We start from the raw sequence: 17432 nt of genomic DNA on the forward strand, positions 1-17432 counted from the left end.
CATTTCCACCAATAGTGAATAAAATTTCTCTTCCTTTTTCCACATCTTTGCCAACACTACCACTATCAGTCTGATGGGTGTAAAAATAGCATTTCATTTAATTTGAATTTCCTTGGTTATTAAATAAGTTCTGCATTTTTTCATTTATGTGTTGACCATTCAGGTTTTTGCTTCTGTGAAGTACTCTTGCTTTTGTCAGTGTCTTTTGCTAAACAAAAGTTCTTTTTTTTTTTGAGACACAGTCTTGCTCTGTCACCCAGGCTGGAGAACAGTGGCGCAATCTCAACTCACTGCAACCTCTGCCTCTCAGGTTCAAGCGTTTCTCCTGCCTTGGCCTCCCGAGTAGCTGGGATTACAGGTGCACACCACCACGCCCGGCTGATTTTTGTATTTTTAGTAGAGATGGCGTTTCACCATGTTGGCCAGGTTGGTCTCGAACTCCTGACCTCAGGGGATCCACCCGCCTCCCACTCAGCTCCCAAAGAGCTGGGATTATAGGTGTGAGCCACCGCACCCGGCCAAGTTCTTAATTTTCTTATAAGCGTACTTAAGGCTGGGAGCAGTGGCTCGTGCCTGTAATCCTAACACTTTGGGAGACCAATGCAGGAGGATCACTTGAAGTCAGGTGTTTGAAGTCAGGTGTTTGAAGTCAGGAGTTTGAAACCAGCCTAGGCAACATAGCAAGACCCCATCTCCACATAAAAAAAAAATTTAAAAATTAGCTGGGCATTGTGGTGGACACCTGTAGTCGAAGCTACTTGGGAGACTGAGGCAGGAAGATCACTTGAGCCCAGGAGTTCAAGGCTGCAGTGAGTTAGGACTGCACCACTGCACTCCAGCCTGGGTGACAAAGCAAGACCCCATCCCTAGAAAGAATAAAAATAAAAATAAATTTAAAAATAAAAAAAAATACTGGCTGGGCATGGTGGCTCACACCTGTAATCCCAGCACTCTGGGAGGCCAAGGAGGGTGGATCACCTGAGGTCAGGACTTTGAGACCAGCCTGGTCAACATGGTGAAACTCCGTTTCTAATAAAAATGCAAAAATTAGCCAGCATGGTGGCGGGTGCCTGTAATCTCAGCGACTCGGGAGGCTGAGGCAGGAGAATCGGAGCCCGGAAGGGGGAGGTTGCACTGAGCCGAGATTGTGCCACTGTGCTCCAGCCTGGGCAACAAGAACAAAACTTTGTCTCAAAAATAATGATAATAATAATAATAATTTTTAAATTTTTCAAAAACTTAATATTTTCTTTTTCTTAAATTCTTCAAAACAGTCATCAGCTCATTCTCCTATATATTACCAAAAGTTTTTACCATTTTTTAAAAATTAATACTATAGGTTAGGCATGGTGGCTCATGCCTGTAACCCTAGCGCTTTGGGAGGCCAAGGCGGGTGAATCACTTGAGGTCAGGAGCTCAAGACCAGCCTCCTGGCCAACATGGTGAAACCTCGTCTCTACTAAAATTACAAAAACTGGCTGAGTACAGAAGCGCGTGCTTGTAGTTCCAACTATTCGGGAGGCTGAGGCATGAGAATTGCTTGAACCTAGGAGGCGGAGGTTGCAGTGAGCTGAGATTGTGCCACTGCACTCCAACCTAGGTGACAGAGCAAGACTGTCTCTCAAAAAAAAAAAAAAAAAAAAAAATCTACTCTGAAGAACACATTTTTGGAAATTTTGTTGTAAAATTTCTACTGATACAGAATATATTTACCATGTATTTTCAGCGTATCTCTTTGTGCCCTTTTTCCAAACAGTGTAAAAAACTTAAAATATTAATTCTATCTATTATCTTCCACTGACATGTTATGAAGAATTCTGTTCCACCTTTTGTCCTCCTAAACTGTTTCTTTTGATTAACAGTTCTAGGTTTACAGGCCAGGCATGGTGGCTCATGCCTGTAATCCCAGCACTTTGGGAGGCGGAGGCGGGTGGATTACATGAGATCAGGAGTTTGAGACCAGCCTGGTCAACATGGCGAAACCACATCTCTACTAAAAATACAAAAATTATCTGGGTGTGGTGGCACATGCCTATAATCCCAGCTGCTCAGGAGGCTGGGGCAGGAGAATCACTTGAACCCGGGAGGCAGAGTTGCAGTGAGCTGACATCAGACCACTGCATTCCAACCTGGGTGACAGAGCAAAACTCTGACTCAATTTAAAAAAAAAAAATAGCCCTATGTTTACAAACAGACACTGAGGATATTTTCTACTATCTTCTGACCTCTACTGCCACTGTGGCAAAGTTTGCTCTGTTTGATTATTTGCAGGAATTTTTTTTACTCTAGTTGCTTTTAAGATCTCCTCTTTGGTAATCTTCACTGTACTTCCTGAATCTGAATGGTGATGTCTTTCATTAATTTTTAAAATTCTACTGTCATCTCTCTGAATGCTGTCATCTCTCTGAATATGCCTTTGTCCTTTCTCATCTCTCTACTCCTTCTACCAGAAACTCCCTTTAGATATTCTGAACTTTCTAATTCTAGTCCATGTTTCAACTTCTTTTATACTTTTCATTTCTTATTTCTAGGAGCTTCATTATTAGTTATCCTGTCAGATCTTCCAGTCCATTAATTGTATCTTCAGCTCTGTCTAAACTTCACTCTAACTCAGAGAGACAGGTGTCTCACTTTGTTGCCCAGGCTGATCTTGAATTCCTGGCCTCAAGGGATCCTCCTGCCTCAGCCTCCTGAGCAACTGAGACTATAAGCATGCATCCCTATACCCAGCTCATTTACTAAGTTTTTAAATTCCGTAACTATAATTTTTGTTTTTTCATAGAATCTTGAACTTTTCTTAGAGTTCGGATTCCTTATTTTACATCCAATAGTTTAACCATTTTTAAGAGTATAATTCAGTAGGACTAAGTACATTCACAATGTTAAATAACTATTACTGGTATAGTATCTATTTTCAGAACTTCTTCACTATGCAAACAAAAACTCTATAGCCCTCACTTTCAATTACGATTAAGACAACCAGACAGAAGATCAATAAGGAAATAGAGAACGTGGCCGGGCACGGTGGCTCCAGCCTGTAATCCCAGCACTTTGGGAGGCCGAGATGGGTGGATCACGAGGTCAGGAGATCGAGACCATCCTGGCTAACACAGTGAAACCCCGTCTCTACTAAAAAATACAAAAAAAAATAGCCAGGCGAGGTGGCAGGTGCCTGTAGTCCCAGCTACTTGGGAGGCTGAGGCAGGAGAATGGCACAAACCCGGGAGGCGGAGCTTGCAGTGAGCTGAGATCCGGCCACTGCACTCCAGCCTGGGCGATAGCACAAGACTCCGTCTCAAAAAAAAAAAAAAAAAAAAAAAAAAAAGGAAATAGAGAACGTGAACAACACTATAAGACATTGAACCTAAAAGATGTACACAGAAAACTCCACCCAACAACAGCAGATTACACAACTTTCTCGAGTACACATAGAACTTTTTCCATGTTCTTTTATGTTTTTTTTTTTCCAGAGTAAACCATATGTTAGGCCACAAGTCTTAATAAATTTTTTTAAATGATTGAAATCTCATAATCTTTTCTAGTCACAACACAATGAAACTAGAAATCAACAATAGAAAACTATAATATTCACAAATACATGGAAATTAAACATCACTCTTGACTAACTAATGAGTCAAAGAAATCACAAGGGAAATTAGAAAGTCACTTTGGACAAATGAAAACACAACCATACCAAAACCTATGGAATGCAGCAAAGGCGGTGGTTAAAATGAAATTTATTTATTTATTTCTCTTTTTTTTTGAGATGCAGCTTTGGTCTTGTTGCCCAGGCTGGAGTGCAATGGCACCATCTCGGCTCACTGCAAGCTCTGCCTCCTGAGTTTGAGTGATTCTCCTGCCTCAGCCTCCCAAATAGCTGGGACTACAGGCACATGCCACTACGCCTGGCTAATTTTGTATTTTTAGTAGAGATGGGGTTTCACCATGTTGCCCAGGCTGCTCTCGAACTCCTGACCTCAGGTGATCCATTCACCTCAGCCTCCCAAAGCACTGGGATTACAGGCGTGAGGCACTGCACCCAGCCAGAATGAAATTTATAGCTGCAAACACATACAATTAAAAAAGAAGAAAGATCTCAATCAAATTCGGAACTAGGCCTAACTATGCCTTATTCTATATGACACTAGAAAAAAACAATACTCAAAGCTAGCAAAAGAAATAATAAAGATTATAGTGGAGAAAAATGAAATAGAGAACAGAAAAATACAGAAAGTCAATGAAACTACAAGTTCTTTACCAAGATCAACAAAATTGACAAAGATTTGGCAAGACAGGTCAAGAATAAAAGAGAGGACTCAAATTACTAGGATCAGAAATGAAACAGGCCTCATTACTATCAACTTTATAGAAATAAAAAGATTTATAAGAGAATGCCATATACAATTGTACAACAACAAATTGGATAACCAAGATAAAATGGACAAATCTACCAAAACTGACTCATAAACAGAAAAACTAAACAGACCTATAAGTAGCAAGGAAATTGAATCAATAATCAAAAACTTCTCAAAACAGAAAAACCCAGGACATGATGACTTCACTAGTAAATTCTACAAAACATCTAAAGAAGAATTAAAGCCAGGTACAGTGGCTTACATCTGTAATCCCAACAATTTGAGAGGCTGAGGCAGGAGGATCACTTGAGGCTAGGAGTTTGAGACAACTTAAGCAACAAAACCAGACCCATCTCTTTAAATAATTAAATAAAATAAAGAAGAATTAACACCAATCCTTCTCAAAACTCCTCCCAAAAACTGACTAGGAAGTAACACTTCCTAACTCATTTTATGATGCCAGCATTACCAAAGCTAAAGACACTATGAGAAAAGAAAACTATAGACCAATATATCACTAATGACTATAGTTATAAAAATCCTCAACAAAATACTAGGAAAATGAATTCAGCAGCATAAGAGGATTATACATCATGACTAAATAAACTGTATTTCAGGAATTCAAAGATAGTTCAACATGCCACATGACCACTGCAACTGATACCAAAAAAATGTTGACAAGTCAATACCTTATAATGAAAAAACTATAAACTAGAAATAGAAGGAAACATCAGCATAATAAAGGCCATTTATGAAAACTCACAGCTAATATCATACTCAACAGTGAAAGACTCAAAGGCTTTCCCTTAAGATCAAGAAAAAGATGTCCACTTCTTTTTTAAAAGACAAGGTCTCCCTGTGTTTCCCAGGCTGGTCTTGAACTCCTGAGCACAAGCTATCTTCCCACCTCGGCCTCCCAAAGTACTGAGGTTACAGGCATCAGCTACCATGCCTGGTCAAGGTGTCCACTTTTGCCACTTCTATTAAACATAGTACTGGAAGTTCTAGTGAAAGTAATTAGACATAAAAAAGGAAATTAAAGGAATCCAGATTAGAGAGGAAGAAGATTACATCTGTTGGCAAATGACATGAACTTATATGTATAAAACCCTAAAGACTCCATACACAAAAAAACCCGTCAGTTAAGAAACACATTCGGCAAAGTATAGGACACAAAATCAACATACAAAAATCAGTTGCATTTCTACACACTAGCAATGAAAAATTTAAAAAGGAAATTATTTTTCTTTTTTTTTTTTAAGTGACAAGGTCTCATTCTGTCACCCAGGCCGGAATGCAGTGACATAATCATAACTCACGGCAACCTCGAACTCCTGCGCTGAAGCAATTCTCCTGCCTCAAACTCCCGACCAGCCAGGACTACAGCCATGTGCCACCACACTCAACATATATATATACACACATATATATATGCACACACATATTTTTACAGAAGGGGTCTCACTATGTTGCCCAGCCTGCAGTCAAATACTTTTAAATAAATTTTAGCCCAGACAGAGTGGCTCATGCCTGTAATGCCAGCACCTTGGGAAACCAAGTCAGGGAGGATCATTTGAGCTCAGGAGTTCGAGACCGGCCTGGGCAACATAATGAGACTCTGTCTCTATTTTTTCATATATATTTTTTAAATAAATAGATTTTGGGTCAGGTGCAGTGGCTCATACCTGTAATCCCAGCACTATGGGAGGCCGAGACGGGTGGATCACCTGAGGCCAAGAGTTTGAGACCAGCCTGGCTAACATGGCAAAACCCCATCTCTACCAAAAATACAAAAAATTAGCTGGGCATGGTGGCAGGTCCATGTAATCCCAGCTACTCGGGAGGCTGAGGCAGGAGAATCTCTTGAACCTAGGAGGCAGAGGTTGCAGTGAGCTGAGATCGCGTCACTGCACTCTAGCCTGGGAAACAGGCAAAACTCAGTCTCAAAAAAAAAATTGTAAAGCTTTTTTTTCAATATCTCTGAAAGTAAAAGTCAGCAACTTTTTAAAAACAGTGGCTGAATAAAATCAACTTAGTACACTGAACCAGCATTTTAAAAAAGAAACAAAGTAAAAAGTATCAGAATGAATTGCACTAAGAGTAAACAGTGTTTTTAAAACTTCTTTTTCATACATATAATGTATGGACTGGGTTTCAAGGTTTTAAAAAAAAGTACATCACTAAGTTTCACAAAATTTGAAAAACATTGTCCTAGAGCAGTAAGTCTTTTTCTTTTCTGTTTTGAGACAGGGTTTCATTCTGTCTCCCAGGCTGGAAAGCAGGGGCACAATCACAGCTCACTGCAGCCTCCACCTCCTGGGCCCAAGCAACCCTCCCATCTCAGCCTCCCAAGCAACTGAGACTACAGTGTGCACCACTACACCCACAAAGAGACTCCATCTCTTTGTAGATGAGGTCTCCTTAGGTCATCCAGGCTGAATAACTCTTAATTATAACTTTGAGGAACACCAATAGTCAATTTGTTGAGAAATAATTATTTCTGACTCATTAATTGCTATAATTAAAGTATTTTAAGAAACATTGATTCATTTAAAAAAGCTGCATAGGATACTTCTGAAGAGTACAGATCATCATGTAATCAAGTAACACAATATGAAAGAGGCTTGCAATCTGTTCTCTAAACACTGGATTCAAGACAATTTCCAATCTAATGCACAATGGAGTAAGTCACTTCTCCCAATAAACCATTAATTAAGAACTGTTCTTGCAGAAAGCTTTATTATTCATAATTTCCCTTAAATAGGGTTTCTAACCTCCAAAAGGCATTCATTTCTTTTTAGATCTACAATGATGAAACTATAAAGAACCAGAGATGATTTTCCTACAAAGACAACATGGAAATTTTCAAAAAGCCCAGTTAAATCATCTGTAATTGGCTGGATGCGGTGGCTCACACCTGTAATCCCAGCACTTTGGGAGGCTGAGGCGGGTGAATCACCTGAGGTCAGGAGTTCGAGACCAGCCAGGCCAATGTGGTGAAACCCCGTCTCTACTAAAAAATACAAAAAAAAAAAAAAAACAAAAACTAGCCGGGCGAGGTGGCGGGCGCCTGTAGTCCCAGCTACTCGGGAGGCTGAGGCAGGAGAATGGCGTAAACCCGGGAGGCGGAGCTTGCAGTGAGCCGAGATTGCGCCACTGCACTCCAGCCTGGGTGACAGAGCCAGACTCCGTCTCAAAAAAAAAAAAAAAAATATTAGCCAGGCATGGTGGCAGGCGCCTGTAATCCCAGCTACTCAGGAGGTTGAGGCATAAGAATCGCTTGAAGCCAAGAGGCGGAAGTTGCAGTGAGCCGAGATCACACCATTGCACTCCAGTCTGGGCAACAGAGTGAGGCTCTGTCTCAAAAAAAAAAAAAAAAAATCTGTAATCTTAGCTAAACCTTGTGTATACAAATATATTGCCATAAATGCTTGTACTATCCTGATTTTCAGAAGAATCCACATCAAAATTTTTTTACAAAGATATAGATTCTTCTAGTCTCACACAGGGGTTGCTAACTGGAGATATTAGTCTATAAGAAATACTGCAAATTATAACGTTAATCACAATGTTATTCTTTAAAATACTTTATGTGGCACAATTATTCTGCAATAAAAGTTAATATGAATTTTCTTAAAAGCTAAATAAGAATCCAGATCTTTAATTTGGGTCATACACTTAACTATGATAAGACTTCCAGGCTGGGTGCAGTGACTCATTCCTATAATCCCAGCACTTTGGGAGGTTGAGGCGGTAGGACTGCTTGAGCCCAAGAGTGTGAGACCAGCCTGGGCAACATAGGGAGACCTCATCTCTACAAAAAATTTTTTTAAAAATTAGCCAGGCATGGTGGCATTTGCCTATGGTCCTAGCTACTTGGGAGGCTGAGGCAGGAGAATGGTTTGAGACAAGGAGGTCAAGGCTGCAGTGAGCTGTGATCACACCACTACACTCCAGCCTGGGCAACAGAATGAGACCTGTCTCAAAAGAAAAGAAAACAAAAAAGGATTTCCAGAGTGCTTAAGAAGATTAAAATTTTAATAGCTTTAAAAATAAAGCAAGTGGCCAGGCGCAGTGGCTCACACCTGTAATCCCAGCACTTTGGAGGCTGAGGCAGGTGGATCACCTGAGGTAGGGAGTTTTAGAACAGCCTGACCAACATGGAGAAACCCCATCTCTACTAAAAATACAAAAATTAGCCGGGCATGGTGGTGCGCACCTGTAATCCCAGCTACTCAGGAGGCTGAGGCAAGAGAACTGCTTGAACCCGGGAGGGAGAGGTTGCAGTGAGCTGAGACTGCGCCACTGCACTCCAGCCTGCACGACAGAGCAAGACTCCATCTCAAAAAAAAAAAAAAAACAAGCCATGGGGCATATCCAATTCACATAGCAAATTCTTAAAGCTAGGATACAAAATATTTACATTACTTCTAAAACTTGAGTAATTTTTTTTTCTGTCTCACTCTCTTGTCAGGGCTGGAGTGCAGTAGCATGAATAGGGGTCACCACAGCCTCTACTTCCTGAGTTGAAGCGATCCTCCCGCCTCAGCATTCCAAATATCTGGGACTACAGGCATGACCTACCGTGCCCAGCTAATGATTTATTTTTGTAGAGACAGGGTCTTGCTGTATTGCCAAGGCATATGGCCGGTCTTAAACTACTGGGCTCAAGCAATCCTCCTGCCCTAGCCTCACAAAGTCCTGGGATTACAGATATGAGCCACCTCACCTGGCCCTAATTTTTCTCTTTATTTTATTTTATTTTATTTTATTTTATTTTATTTTATTTGAGATGGAGTCTCGCTCTGTTGCCCAGGGTGTGTGTAGTGGCATGATCTTATCTCACTGCAACTTCCACCTCCTGGGTTCAAGCGATTCTCATGCCTCAGCCTCCCAAGGAGCTGGGACTACAGGCGCACCCCACCACACCCAACTAATTTTTGTATTTTTTTGTACAGACAGGGTTTTGCCATGTTGGCCAGACTGGTCTCAAACTCCTAGCCTCAAGTGATCTACCCGCCTTGGCCACCGAAAATGCTGGGATTACAGGCGTGAGCCACTATGCCCAGCCCCTATTTTTTTTTGGGGGGGGGGGACGGAATATCACTCTGTCGCCCAGGATGGAGTGCAGTGGCACAATCACGGCTCACTGCAAGCTCCACCTCCCAGGTTCACACCATTCTCCTGCCTCAGGCTCCCAAGTAGCTAGGACTACAGGAGCCCACCACCACGCCTGGCTAATTTTTTGTATTTTTAGTAGAGATGGGGTTTCACCATGTTAGCCAGGATGGTCTCAATCTCCTGACCTCGTGATCCACCCACCTTGGCCTCCCATATTGCTGGGATTACAGGCGTGAGCCACCATGCCCGGCCAACCCAGTCCCTAATTTTTGATAGTTGAAGTATATGTGCATAGTCACTATCAATTTAACATTTGCTTGTCTTCCTAACACTTACTCTTATTTCAAATTATCAGTTTACTTTTGTTTGCCCACCCCCAAACACCTACATGAATGTAAAGCTCTCATGTTGCTAACAAAATATTCCAAGCCCCTACAACAAACACAGCACAAAAGAGATCTTCTAATATTAGCTACACGAATACTAAATACCACGTAGAAAAGGCTTCCTCAAATACAAAGCTCTTCATCACTGGGAAGGTCATTCATCAAGAGTAAGAGTTTGAGATCATAAATCCATTCCAGAAACACATGAGCCAGGCATGGTGTCCCACATCTATAATCCCAGCACTTTGGGAGGCCAAGGCAGGAAGATGATTTTAGCCCAGAAGTTCAAGACTAGCCTGGCAACATAGTGAGACCTTGTCTCTACAAAAAAATTTAAAAATTAGCCAGGCATGGTGGCACATGCCTGTACTCCCAGCTACTCAGGAGGCTGAGGTGGGAGAACAGCTTCAGCCCAAGAGGTCAAGGCTGCAGTGAGCCATGGTGATCTCACCACTTTACTCCAACCTGGGCAACAGAGACCCCATCTCAAAAAAAACGCTGGGTGCGGTGGCTCACACCTGTAATCCCAGCACTTTGGGACACTGAGGCGGGCGGATCATGAGGTCAGGAGTTCAAGACCAGCCTGACCAATATGGTGAAACCCCGTCTCTACTAAAAATACAAAAATTTGTCAGGCATGGTGGCACAAGCTTGTAGTCTCAGCTACTCGGTAGGCTGAGGCAAAAGAATCATCTGAACCTGGGAGGCGGAAGTCGCAGTGCGCCAAGATCACACCACTGCACTCCAGCCTGGGTGACAAGAGCAAGACTCTGTCTCAAAAAAAAAGAAAAAAAAAAAAAAAAACCCCACACAACATATAGTTTCAAGATTTAAAAAAATACTATAACGGCCAGGTGCGGCAGCTCATGCCTGTAATCCCAGCACTCTGGGACGCCAAGGAGGATGACCAGATCACTTGAGTCAGGAGTTTGAGACCAGCCTAGCCAACATGGTGAAACGCTATCTCTACCAAAAATACAAACATTAGCCAGGCATGGTGGCAAACACTTGTAATCCCAGGTACCCAGGAGGCTGAGGCACAAGAATTGCTTGAACCCAGAAGGAAGTTGCAGTGAGCTGAGACTGCACCACTGCATTCCAGCCTGGGCGGCAGAGCGAGACTCAGTCTCAAAAAAAGAAAAAAAAAGTAAATAAAATAAAATTTAATACACTGCCTGGGCGCGATGGCTCACACCTGTAATCCCAGAACTTTGGGAGGCCAAGGCAGTGGATCACCTGAGGTCAGGAGTTCGAAGCCAGCCTGACCAACATTGTGAAATTTCATCTGTACTAAGATTACAAAAATTAACTGGTCATGGTGGTGGGCGCCTGTAATCCCAGCTACTTGGCAGGCTGAGGCAGGAGAATCGCTTGAGCCCAGGAGGCAGAGGTTGTAGTGAGCCGAAATTGCACCATAGAACTCCAGCATGGGTGACAAAGCAAGACACCATCTCAAAAAAAAAAAAAAAAAAAAAAACTATAGCACCCAAGCAACAAGTATTCATCAAAATAACTATTTTTAAATTTCTGGCTGGGCGCAGAGGCTCACGACTATAATCCCAACAATCTGAAATGCTAAAGTGGGAGGATCACTTGAGCCCAGCTGCTCACTGGGCAATACAGCAAGACCCCATCTCAATTTTAAAAATGATAATAAAAAATAAATAATTTTATTATTGCCTATCAGGATCTCTTAGATTTTTAAAACATGTATTACTATATGAATAACAAAAACTGTAACAATGATTTTAACCACAAAGACAAATCAAATAGAACATAATTCAATTACAAAATAACATTATGACTTTACTTTTCGCTAAGTACCTTTTCTTGAAAGACAACAGCAGTTTCCAGCCCTGGCATGATGTCTAGTAGGAGTCTGCAAGCTGCAGTGTTTAAAGGGGGCTCTCGGCTTGTCATCACGTATGCATTCACCAGCTATAAAGAAAAAAAGAAATAGTGTTCATCTAAAATTCAACCCAGTCAAACTAAGGACATCTAATAAAACCTCAACATATTCCCATTACTTTCTTAACAGGTATGAAAGAAGACTGTATGTAACTAATTAAACTTTTACTAATAAAACCTTTAATTATTATAAACACTTATGATCCTGCTGAGCCATGATGATATCACACATAATTTCTTCTGCAGCTTTAAAGCCAAATCCCCCCAAAACAACTCAGCAATCATAGAAATTAAAGCTCGAATGCTGACGCCAGTGATGCACACTTGTAATCCCAGCACTTTGGGAAGCCAAGGCAGGAGGATCACTTAAGCTCAAGAGTTTGAAACCAGCCTAGACAACATGGCAAAACCCCATCTCTACCAAAAATACATAAATCAGTCAAGGGTGATGGCCCATGCCTGTAGTCCCAGCTAAACAGGAGGCTGAGGTGAGAGGATGCCCAGAGCCAAGGAAGTCAAGGCTGCAGTGAGCCCTAATCACCACTGCACTCCAGCCTGGGCAACAGTGATACCCTGTCTCAAAAAAAAAAAGAATGCCACAAAGAAACCTAACCCCTTCCATATACACTTTATTTTTTTTTTATTGACAGGGTCTCATTCTGTCACTTAGGCTGGAGTGCAGTGGCACAAGCACAGCTCACTGCAGTCTCAACTTCCCAGTCTCAAGTGATCCCCAGCTTCAGTCTCCCAAGCAGCTGGGACCACAGGTGCACACCACCATGTCCAGCTAATTTTTAAATTTTTAGTAGAGACGGGGCCTCATTACGTTGCCCGAGCTAGCCTGTAACCCTTGGCTTCAAGTGATCCTCCCACCTCAGCCTCCCAAAGTGCTGGGATTACAGGCATGAGCCATCACATCTGGCCCCTACACCACTGCATATACACTTTTTTAAAAGCATAAGCAGGGCAATATGAGCCCCATATTCTTGACAATGGTTAATGAAAAACTCAGATTTTATAATAAATTATATATATAATTAATACATATAATAATATATATTAATAAAATCTCCATTTGGCACTTATTTACTGAATCTCTAACATTAAGTGGAACTATGTTCTGTGCTGGGCCTATAACAGTAAATAACTGACACAGTCCCACCAACCCAAGATTATCCAGGCTGGGTGTGGTGGCTCATCCCTGTAATCTCAGCACACTGGGTGGCCAAAATCTGAGGATCGCTTGAGCCCAGAATTCAAGACCAGCCTGGGCAACTCAGTGAAATCTTGTCTCTACAAAAAAATTTAAAACTTAGCCAGGCATGGTGGCACATGCCTGTGGTCTCAGCTACTCAGGAGGCTGAGGCAGGAGAATCCTTGAGCATGGAAGGTCAAGGCTGCAGTGAGTGATCATACCAATGCACTCAGAGTGAGATCCTGTCCCAAAAAAAAAAAAAGATGTGTGATTCAATAGAGGTGACATTTGGGAAAACAGGTAATACCATGAGTAAAGGATGCTACAGAAGCCCCTAGGAGGGCACACAACCCCTGCAGAGGAATCAGAGAAGACTTAAGAGAAGAAGGGATTCCAAGCCAGGATGTAAAAGATGAGAAGAAATATCTAAGGAAACACTGGAGGAGAGGAGGGCCAGAAGGCAAGAACTGAAACTGCAGAGAACAAAGTTCAGAGACAGATTTGCTTTTTATACCAAACTAAGAAACTTAAAATTTATCCTGAAGGTAACAGAAAGCCATTAATGGATTTTAAGCAAGAGGGTACCACAATTTCTGGGCTATAAAGTGAAGAATGAATTAGAGGAGGACAAGACAAGAAACCAGTAAAGACGTTATTTCAGTAACCAAGTGAGAAATGATTGGCTCAACTGTGGTCTAGCTAAAATGGGGTCTGGTGACAAGAACAGAACTAGAGAGATTTGTGAAGTTTAAGGTGAAGGGAATAATGACATCTGTAAATCCACTGTATAAGAGAGTTTGGAGGCGTAAAGGATGCTTTCTAGCTGACTAGACAAGGACATCATTACTGAACTAGAGAACAAGAGAAATAAATTATGGAGCAAACGGGGTTAGATACGTAAAATTCAAGGTGTATATGGGAGATACCCAGAAGGAAATGTCTAGAAGGCAGTTGGAAGTGATCTGAAACTAAGAAAGACACATTGGTGATACAGAAATAAATCTAGGAGTCAACATAATACAGATAATAATAGCTAACACTGGCTGGGTACAGTGGCTCATGCCTGTAATCCCAGCACTTTGGCAGGCCAAGGCAGGTGGATCACCCAAGGTCAGGAGTTTGAGAACAGCCTGACCAACATGGAGAAACCCCGTCTCTACCAAAAATACAAAAATTAGCCGGGTGTGCTGGTGCATGCCTGTAGTCCCAGCTACTCAGGAGGCTGAGTCAGAAGAATTACTTGAAACCCGGGAGGCAGAGGTTGCAGTGAGCCGAGATCACGCCACTGTACTCCAGCCTGGGTAACAAAAGTGAAACTCTGTCTCAAAAAATAAATAAGTAAATAAATAAATGATAATAATAGCTAATACCTATTCGGCCTTCATCATGTGCCTGGCTCTCTGCCAAGCACCTTCATGCTTAATTTCACTCAAGGATTACCAAAAAGGTTTTAAATGCTATTAACTCCATTTTATAGACTAGAAAAATAAGGCTGCGGCGGGGCGCAGTGGTTCACGTCTGTAATCCCAGCACTTTGGGAGGCCAAGGTGGGTGGATCACTTGAGGTCAGGAGTTCAAGATCAGCCTGGCCAACATGGTGAAAGCCCATCTCTACTAAACATACAAAAAAATAAACCAGGTGTGGTTGGCAGGCACCTGTGGTCCCAGCTACTCGGGAGGCTGAGGCAGGAGAATCGCCTGAGCCCAGAAGGCAGAGGTTGCAGTGAGCCAAGACTGTGCCATTGCATTCCAGCCTGAGTGACAGAGCCAGACCCTGTCTCTAAAGGAAGAAAAGAAAAAGAAGGCGGGGAGAAAATAAAGCTTGAAGGGACTTAAGTCTGTCAGTGAAATATGGAGCTGGATTTAAATCCAAAACATGGACTCCCAAAGCCCACATTCTCAAACATCATGGCATCCCACCTCCAAAAACAAAACTATCAGCCACAATTTGTTGAGCAATTACTATGTTCAGGAGCTGAGTAAAATACGTATATTCTCATTTACTCCTCACATGCCCCTCAAGATAGAGAGAAAGCACCTTTCTATCCCTCTGCATGCCCAATGCATACCCCACAGTGTCAGTGCAGAAGCATGCTGTATGCATCACTCTTATTTTTCCATTAAAAAACTCAAGAGGGCCCCTATACTCTCAAATTCAAAATCATTTTGCCCAAGAATGAGCGTAGATACCTTGGGAGGCCTCACCAATATCAAAGTACATATCAAAGAGAAAGCATTATGGCCACAACCAGGACTTTGGCAAAAAACTCTACTCCCAACTTTGTCAAGGCCTTAGGAGAAAGCAAACTATTCATGAAAAAACAACAAAGATACAAAATCTACAGGTGGTAATTGCTGGAGAAAAGTAAGAAGCAAACCTACTGCATTCATGAAATCATCATTCTTGAAGAGTATTCTCAGCAAGTGGCCCAGCATACACTCTGGATCAGCTCGACCTACCAAGAGAAGAGGGGAGGAACAAAGGAATGAGTAAGTCACCCCAGTCAAGCAACTTAGACCTCTGGAAAGGCACCTGGGTTGTTACAAAAACTAATAAAATGCCAGCAAAAATAATCAGAAACAAAAGATTATTGTGCTAAACTAGATTACATAAGAAACATGCTTTAGGCTGGGTGTGGTGGCTCATGCCTGTAATCCCAGCACTTTGGGAGGCCGAGGCGGGCAGATCACAAGGTCAGGAGTTTGAGACCAGCCTGGCCAACATGGTGAAATCCCATCTCTAGTAAAAATACAAAAATTAGCCAGGTGCAGTGGCAGGCACCTGTAATCCCATCTTCTCAGGAGGCTGAGGCAGGAGAATTGCTTGAACCTAGGAGGTGGAGGTTGCAGTGAGCTGAGATTACACCACTGCAATCCAGCCTGGGTGACAGAGCAAGACTCTGTCTGGAAAAAAAGAAAAAAGAAAAAAGAAATATGCTTTAAAAATAACAATGTAAAAACCTGAGACACTGCTCTCTAGCCTTCCCATCTCCTAGCATACTGCCTATACAGCACTGCTGAATTAAACAAGTACTAGATCCAGATCAGCATCACCAAGAGTACACAAGGTCTACAAAAGAATCATAAAGAAACCTAAGAGAGAGAAAACTTCTGACTTCCCATCCATAAAAAGGTAGGAAGCATGCTTCTAACCATGGGTGGCCTGAAGAAGACAGGCTCCAAGTCCAACCTCTCCTTCTACTACAATGACAATAGCAACAGAGATGCATCCTCAAACATGTAAGGACACCCTGGGTCAAGGTGACGGGGGTGAATTCCACCAAGCAATCACTAACCCTAAAGATACAGTAATCTTGTCCATCTTAACTTCCTAGCTCTTGTGGAAAGAAAGGAGGCCAGGGGCCTAGGATCAACTCAATGCATAGCCTAATGACAGAAGAATTTGTTGATGGAAGGGAGAATTACGGTTTGTTGTTGTTGGATTTTTGAGACGGAGTCTTGCTCTGTCGCCAAGGCTGGAGTACAGCAGCTCAATCTTGGCTCACTGCAACCTCCACCTCCTAAATTCAAGCAATTCTCCTGCCTCAGCCTCCCAAGTAGCTAGGATTACAAGTGCCTGCCACCATGCCCGGCTAATTTTTGTATTTTTAGTAGAGTCGGGGTTTCACCATGTTGGCCAGGCTAGTCTCGAACTCCTGACCTCAGGTGATCTGCCCGCCTCAGTCTCCCAAAGTGCTGGGATTACAGGTATAAGTCATTGCGCACGGCCTGGTTTGCTTTTAAAGCAGAAACCTCTAATTTATTTCATTTCCTTTCAGAGCATTTAGAGAGGTAAATTTAGTCAAAACATACAATAGAGGATGAAGACAAGATGTGAGCTGCTGATGTTTTTACCAAGCTGTTAATTAGTATCTCAAAGTAATTCACAAAAAGAAACATTAGAGAAAAGCACCACCAAAACAAAAAAGATCATACATTACCTAATGTTAGCTGTTTATAAATCATGAAACTGAAATCCTTATTTTTAATGAAAGAGATAATGCCACTGACAAATATTGCTTAACATTAACAGTTAGTAAAAAATTGCTTTTTAAGCTCTACTGAAAAATGGCATATCTTTCTGTCTCTCCTTTCTTCCTCATTGCCATTTAATCCATCTCCAGGCAATGACACTCAGCATGATCATCTTTCTTTTAATGCTTTTCATAATCCTATGCATTAACTTAATTTCTGATTTCACATTCACTTTCTTCTTCATGCTCTGATTTGAGTTACTGAAGATGTGGGTTAAATCGTGACTATTCCTCTGTAGTCACAAGTAGGGATGTCCAGGACAAGAACAGCAGATAACATCACATAAGCAACTAGACTCTCAATCTGAAATGCCTAGCTTACATGTGAGAACAAAAGTATAAGAAATAGCAGTAAACCCTGGAACATTCAGGTGAATATACAATGTTCTTATTTTTATAACTCCCACTCATTCACACTCTCTTTCCACACACA

General features: G+C 41.9%; 1 protein-coding gene across 2 annotated transcripts in view; it reads right to left on the reverse strand.

The window, feature by feature from the left end:
* The window catches only part of DCAF1 (DDB1 and CUL4 associated factor 1), a 204847-nt gene that overhangs the window by 53546 nt on the left and 133869 nt on the right, over positions 1 to 17432 (reverse strand). The window contains exons 5-6 of one of the 2 annotated variants that reach the window (XM_050780665.1): positions 15348 to 15421; positions 11687 to 11800 (exon numbers count right to left, since the gene is read on the reverse strand). In XM_050780665.1, coding sequence (XP_050636622.1) covers positions 11687 to 11800; positions 15348 to 15421 — 188 coding nt within the window. The remainder of the gene's footprint in view (positions 1 to 11686; positions 11801 to 15347; positions 15422 to 17432) is intronic. The other variant, XM_050780666.1, reaches the window with a different exon arrangement.

Source organism: Macaca thibetana, chromosome 2, assembly GCF_024542745.1.
Source record: "Macaca thibetana thibetana isolate TM-01 chromosome 2, ASM2454274v1, whole genome shotgun sequence".
In the NCBI taxonomy this organism is placed as follows: Eukaryota; Metazoa; Chordata; class Mammalia; order Primates; family Cercopithecidae; genus Macaca; species Macaca thibetana.